At 41.8% G+C, this 6,191-nt stretch overlaps 1 protein-coding gene across 1 annotated transcript; it reads left to right on the top strand.

The window, feature by feature from the left end:
* Window positions 1–1,544: 1,544 nt before the first annotated feature.
* On the top strand, window positions 1,545–5,949 carry LOC134045986 (protein NDNF-like). Its single transcript, XM_062496173.1, has 3 exons — window positions 1,545–1,732; window positions 3,484–3,608; window positions 4,598–5,949. The coding sequence occupies exons 1-3, from the start codon at window positions 1,545–1,547 to the stop codon at window positions 5,947–5,949; spliced, it is 1,665 nt and encodes a 554-aa protein (XP_062352157.1).
* Window positions 5,950–6,191: the final 242 nt, after the last annotated feature.

Below are 6,191 nucleotides of genomic sequence, written 5' to 3'. Positions count from 1 at the left end.
AAACCAACTTTATTTGGATGTTGAGAGGGACAGTCAGATGAGATAGTAATGATAATTTCATAATCATCTCCCTGATACTAAAGATGTGCTTCACTATGGGAATCCCAGATTTTGTACATAAAAACCTACAGGTGTATTCAACGCTATATTTAAAAGTGTGTTTGAAAGGGGTTTTAAAAGGAGGGAGTTCTTTTATAGATGCAATGGACAGTGGGTGTGCTGAAGTTGAGATCCGACTGCCTAAACTCTTCCACACTTTTACAGGCACTATGGGGAAAGAGCTGATCTCACAAAGAAATATGAACTACAAAGAATTGAGCCTTTGTCTTGCATGTTTTCTCCTATAACCAGCCAATAATCAGATTTAACCATGATCTTTACTCCTTGCTGCTTTGTAAGATGCAATAGGCTACTTTTTCCTCAAAAAAGAGATCTTGCACACAGAGCTCCCTCTGCTTTCCAAATCCCTGAGCTACAGCTGGCACCTGGATTAAAGGTCTATGCCCTTTCCACTTTCGTACTTTCTGAAACTGGATGTGGCAGACAAAGGAGTTGTAAATAACAATCAATAACTGCACATAGTGCACTGTCAAAATTTCTTGTCCTAACTGGAGTGTCCTCCTCTGTGTAGCTCTGGGCAGTGCACACAGAAGTTCAAATAATGTCAGTATTTGCTGGGGACTGGTTCTGTACTTTTTTTTCATAGATTCCAAGCTGATAATTAGACTGTTGTAAAAGGGAGATAACTGATTTTTTAAAAAATCTCCTTCCAGAGTGAATACAATATGGTTGTTACAGTTCCAGTGAGCAGCAAATGCAGATAGAGAGACTGGAAGTGATGCAGGTATGAGAATGATAAGCAATACAAAAATCTAAGAACAAGATTACTGCCCTACAGTGATAAAGCCTTCTTCCAAATGAGATACACAGAGCTTAAAATCCAAGTACCAATTTAGGGATTCTTATAGAAGATTCTCCACCTTTGATCAAACAGTATCTTACACAGCTCTGGATAAATTACAGTAATCCTCTTATCTACACATACCTACAGTCCCAGTGGACAAAATAAAAATTCAATGACCTCTGACAGAACAGTAGAAGCAGGGTTTGGAACATAGTGACCTCCTGTGAGCTTAAAAGGGACAATTCCATTACAAATAGCTCAGCCTTGGAATTTAGTAAGTCAACATCACAAACCAGAAAAAAAATATTTTAAATGTAATTTTCCACTCATTCTGACAGCAGTAAAAAGATTTCTTTAATAACTGTCATGTTGCACTTGTTCTGCATTTGCTACAGTTTTTTCTCTAATCAAAGATGTCATAGCAGTTTTTACAACTGAATCTTTGCAGAGGGATCCTCTGAGGAATATTTCTGTGAACTTTAAACAATTCAGCAAAAGGAGAATTGCACTACTTGAATGCCTGGCTTGCTGGGACTATAACAAACGCCAGGAAAGGCACAGAAAGAGAGGGTCACATTACTTTCTCTCCTTTGACAGCCATTTCTGTTCCCTTTTGTCATCTCACTTTGCAGTACTGAAGATGTCCTGGTTCTGGCTTTATCTTCCTCTCCATCTTCTCATGGCAACTTGTTTGTGCCATTCTATAAAAGCACCTACCACCAGTTCCCAACAGAGCTTCAAGACCAATCTCTTCAATTTCTACCACTCCCTGATACTTGCAGATGGTAAGGAAACTACAATCCACCTGCTGAAGGATATACCCAAAAGGTAAGAGGAAATCAGCCCCTCCTATTCTCAAATACTTCCCTGTGTCACTGGTAATTGCACACTAGCAGGACAAGCCAAGAATCCCTGTGTACCTGCAGGGCTCTATCAGTACACACTGAAATGCCAGAAAAATGCCCCACTCCTCAAGTGTCAATACACTTCCCTGAATCTGGAATTAACCTCTGAGATGAAGTTTAGATTCCGGTACACATTTCAGCAGCTTTCTGCTCTGTTTGTCAGAGCAGCAGCAGAACTGACACGGGATGGTTGGGCTCCAGCAGCAAACAGTTGTGTCACAAACAGCCCAGTTTCAGGTCTGCAGAGGCAGCAGCCATCCTACATTCATGGTGAAATACAAACATTCTGCCTAGCAAATTAACTACCCCAAAAATCAATTGAATATCTGCGCAGACATCTTATCAGGGAAACTTCTGCCACTGTCCTGCACACTAAAAGTAATTTTGCCAAATGGCACTACAATTTGCTAAGATCAAAAGTGTGGAAACAGGTGGCAATTCCACATTCTTCACCTTCCCAAAATATCTGCAAAGTCTTCTGCCATACCTAAATATGATCTAGATATTACAACTGATCTATATATTACAACTGGCACTGCATCTGGGTAGCAAAGATCAACCAGCCTGTTTGGGAAGAGATGCACTTTGGACAGAGAGCAGCAAATACAGATTTTAACATACACCCGAGTGGTCGTGGAGCAGAGGGTGAGCCAGATTGCTCAGTCTTCATGTGCATTGCACAGAAAAACTGGAACATGGCACATGTTATATAATGTGACCATGCTCACAAGAATAGAACCAGGAGCTCTCCTAGTTAAAGGACGAGGTGTACTGAAACCTCAAAGAAAATGGAATTTTTCTATGCTCTAGCAGCATAACATTAAGACTGAAATTGGGAAGTAGTTTAGCATGATCAGGAAGGTTCTTCTGAACCCCGGTCATCCAAATAGGGACACAAGCCATGACAAGTTTTGGCTGAGAGTAAAAGACTCAAGAATGTGAAACTGATTCCAGTGAAGCTTCACTCTGGCCTAGTAGCTGTACCCTGAAAGCAAGCCAGACCTCCAGGCTGACAGGATCTACCCATAATGACTAGGCTTGTCTTACTGGTGATCAACAAAAAAACCCGTGGATTGCCAATTGCCTTAATTTAAGTGCAGAGTGAGGCACCTAAATCAAAACATTTCTATGGCCAAGTCCAAACATTGTGCAGTCTGTATAAAAACAACAAAAATAAAACAGAGCAAGACAGGAGGTTGGGTTTTTTCAATATAGGAATGAAAACCTGGCCAAAAACACTGATGTCACTTTGTGGTGCTCATGCATAGCAGCCCCTGACACAAAGGCAATCAAGGCAGAACTGGCAACACGTGGTTATGGAGAAGGCAGTCAGATAAATCATATCCATCATCCAAAATAACCAGCCAAGGATGACATATACAGCGTTCACCTAAAGTGTGGAAAAAACCTCAGAGGGCAAAAAAATACTGCCTTAAGTGAATAAATCTTTCAGCAAATACATGTGGATTAAAAAAAAACAAATACCCCACAGCCTGTTTTCTTCCCACAGGTGAAGACTGCAGACACTCATCATCCCTTTGTGTGGATGTGCCTCAGAGAACAGTCATTTCTACCCAGAGCAAAGTGACTACCATCAGAATGGCTGATTACAAGGAGTTTTGGGCAAACTTGAATTCCCTGATACATATCCTCTATTTCTATTTGCATTTGCAGGTACTACTTTGCTTTGGAAGAGGGCAGGGTCCTTGCCCCTTTCTCGATAACAGTGACGCCCTGCGATGTTCCCATTGAATGGAGCATACTTGTGTACAAGTCTCCACCAGGAAAAGCAACACCAGGTAAGGCCTTCAGTCTGCCTAAACAGAGGCAAAGGAAGCATAAGTTACTCATAGATAACTGTGTTATAGGAGATTTCCCACAAGCCTAAACATTTTTGGTGTCCTCCTTTAAATTGCCTTGGACTGACACGGTCTCCATGGGTAAAACATGGGAACCCTTCAGATCTTGCCCTCAACACAAATAAATTAAGGATTAGGTATGAAAATGCCTACATCTAAGGTTAATATTTTGGAAGAACTGCAGGTCTTCCAGGCTGCACAAACAGACCAACTTCATAAGTTCTTGGTATTGGGCCAAATTTCTCTCTGCTACCTCAGTTATTTTTTCTGTGGCTTAAGTCACTTGAGGCAACTATTTTCTCCCTACATGAAGCAGAGAAGATTTAGCCATTTATTCTTGCCTCATCTACCATGGCAGTGGGTACTATACTGCCTTTACCCTAAAAGGCAATTCCTTTCTCTTTCATGATTTTTTAAATAACCTTTTCAAACAAAAGGTCTAAAAGATGCCATTAACAAGTTCTTAGGTGTCAAGCAGGTACACCTGACTGAGGAGTTCAAATTATACTCCTTTGAATTGATAAGTTTTGCTTCTTCATGAGACAATGGCCTAAAACTAATCCGAAGAAAAAAAAACTATCAGAGAAATAATGAGTTGCCTTAAAGTAAAGTACTCTAAGAGACAGCAAATAGAAGAAGAAAATTGCAGGGGTATCAGGCATGATACAAGCCATGCTTTTGCAAGTTGTGGTTTCATAATTATAGTATTTATGAAAACATAATTCTACAGCTGCACTGCTAAAATAAAAGCTTCTCAAATTTCATTTTAATAAATTTCCAGTAGCAACATATTTTTACTAAAACATATTTTTAGTTCTAATTGCTGCTTTCAAGAAGAAAATAAAATGTTCCCTAACATTAGGGGTGTATGATGTGCTTTATTTCACATCTTCTAAAGCAGAAGTTACAAGTCTGCTCTTTGCCTGCAGGTGACCATGATACACAAGAGGTCTCCAAATCTCAGAAGGCTTCAAGCGTAGCATCCACTATCTTCAACTACAAGGGAAATTCTGTGGAGACTTACATGGGCATGTCTTCCCATTCTGCCCTTTACCTGCTTGAGTTCTTATCCACTGAGCGAGACACACACATCACCGTGTACTTAACCACTGACACCACGTCTGGGCACCTCTACCCAGAGCTTCCAGCAGATCCACGCATAGATGTGATTGGCATCGGCCATACAACGGTGACTCTGACCTGGAAACACAGCCCTTCTGTCTTGCAGCACAGGGAAAATATCCAGTACTGTCTCCTAGTTAATGAAAAGCACAACTACAAGAGCTTGTGTGCTGCTGAGACAGCCATCAGATCCTCTGGAATGAAGCTGCCACCCACGTTAGCTCTGTCCCTCTCTCCATACCTTCTTGAGCCACAGCAGGTGATGATATTGTCCAACAGCGAACTGAGCATCATCAACAAAGTGAGCAGTGGGGAAGTCAGGCAGGTGTGCATGGGCACCAAGAACACCTACACAGTGCCCAGTCTCAGCCCCAGCACTCAGTATTACTTCGATGTTTTTATCGTCAATCTCCTTACAAATGCCAGCGCCGCATACACCGGGACATTTGCCAGGACCCTGGAAGAACCTGAACCCAAGGTGACAGAGCTGAAAGATGGGAAAGTGATTCATGTAGTCCTGGATGGGAAAAAGCAGAAATTCTACAGTCTGCAGTACCAGGCGAGGCACAAGAAAATCCACTTCACCTTTCAGTTGTGTCAGGGCCAAATACAGGTTCACATAACAAGAAATGGCAAAACAGTGGCATCAGAAAATCTGTCTGGGATGAGGTATTTCTCCGTGAAGGGAAAGCTGCTGGACACCTATTTGGTGCAGCTGAGGTCCACAGAGGAATTTAACTCTTCTGTGAAGGTACAGGCATCCCCCCATTTCCACAAGCCCTTATTCCCAGTTCTTCCAGAGAGCTTAAAAATCAAATCCTTCAGTAAACTGAGAACGTGCAGGTCTGTCACCATTGCCTGGCTGGGGACACAAGAGGAGAGCAAGTATTGTGTGTACAGAAAAAAGATTGAAGAGGATCAGATCTGGAGGGAACTGCAGAGTGCAGACAGGTGCTCTGGGCCTGAATCTCGGCACAAATCAGAGAAAGTGCTGTGCAAGTACTTCTATGACCTAAACCTCCAGCGAGCCGTCACCACAGAGACCATCAAAGGGCTGGAGGCAGGGACGCTCTACTTGTTTGATGTTTATCTCTTTGGGCCATCTGGCATCCCTGTCAGATATCACAGCAAAGTTGTGAAGACCAGGAAAAAATGCTGAATGCTTTAAGGGGAAGTTTTGAAGTGAGTGAATGAAGGTTATCATCAAAATCAACACCAATCCAAGTCAAAGCAGTTTGAATTACGCTGACAAACAAAAAATTTAAAGCCATAAGATTCTAAAGCAAAACACATCCTAGATGATGACACCTCTTCTCTCCTGTGTAAGGTGTGGTGCTTTTTTTCTTTCTTTCCCCTGTCTCATTCAAACATTAAAAACCGATTTGTGAAGCAACCTCATAC

Source organism: Cinclus cinclus, chromosome 7 (genome assembly GCF_963662255.1).
Source record: "Cinclus cinclus chromosome 7, bCinCin1.1, whole genome shotgun sequence".
Lineage (NCBI taxonomy): Eukaryota > Metazoa > Chordata > Aves > Passeriformes > Cinclidae > Cinclus > Cinclus cinclus.
The sequence above is the reverse complement of the archived record's forward strand: the minus strand, read 5'-3'. Positions and strand labels throughout refer to the sequence as shown.

What these genes read in the sequence shown, in the direction of transcription:
- LOC134045986 (XM_062496173.1), top strand. Translation starts at nt 1,545, where the DNA reads ATGTCCTGGTTCTGGCTTTATCTTCCTCTCCATCTTCTCATGGCAACT. An exon ending in CTGAAGGATATACCCAAAAG is followed by an intron (nt 1,733 to 3,483) that starts GTAAGAGGAAAT and finishes TTGCATTTGCAG; the next exon opens with GTACTACTTTGCTTTGGAAG. An exon ending in ACCAGGAAAAGCAACACCAG is followed by an intron (nt 3,609 to 4,597) that starts GTAAGGCCTTCA and finishes CTTTGCCTGCAG; the next exon opens with GTGACCATGATACACAAGAG.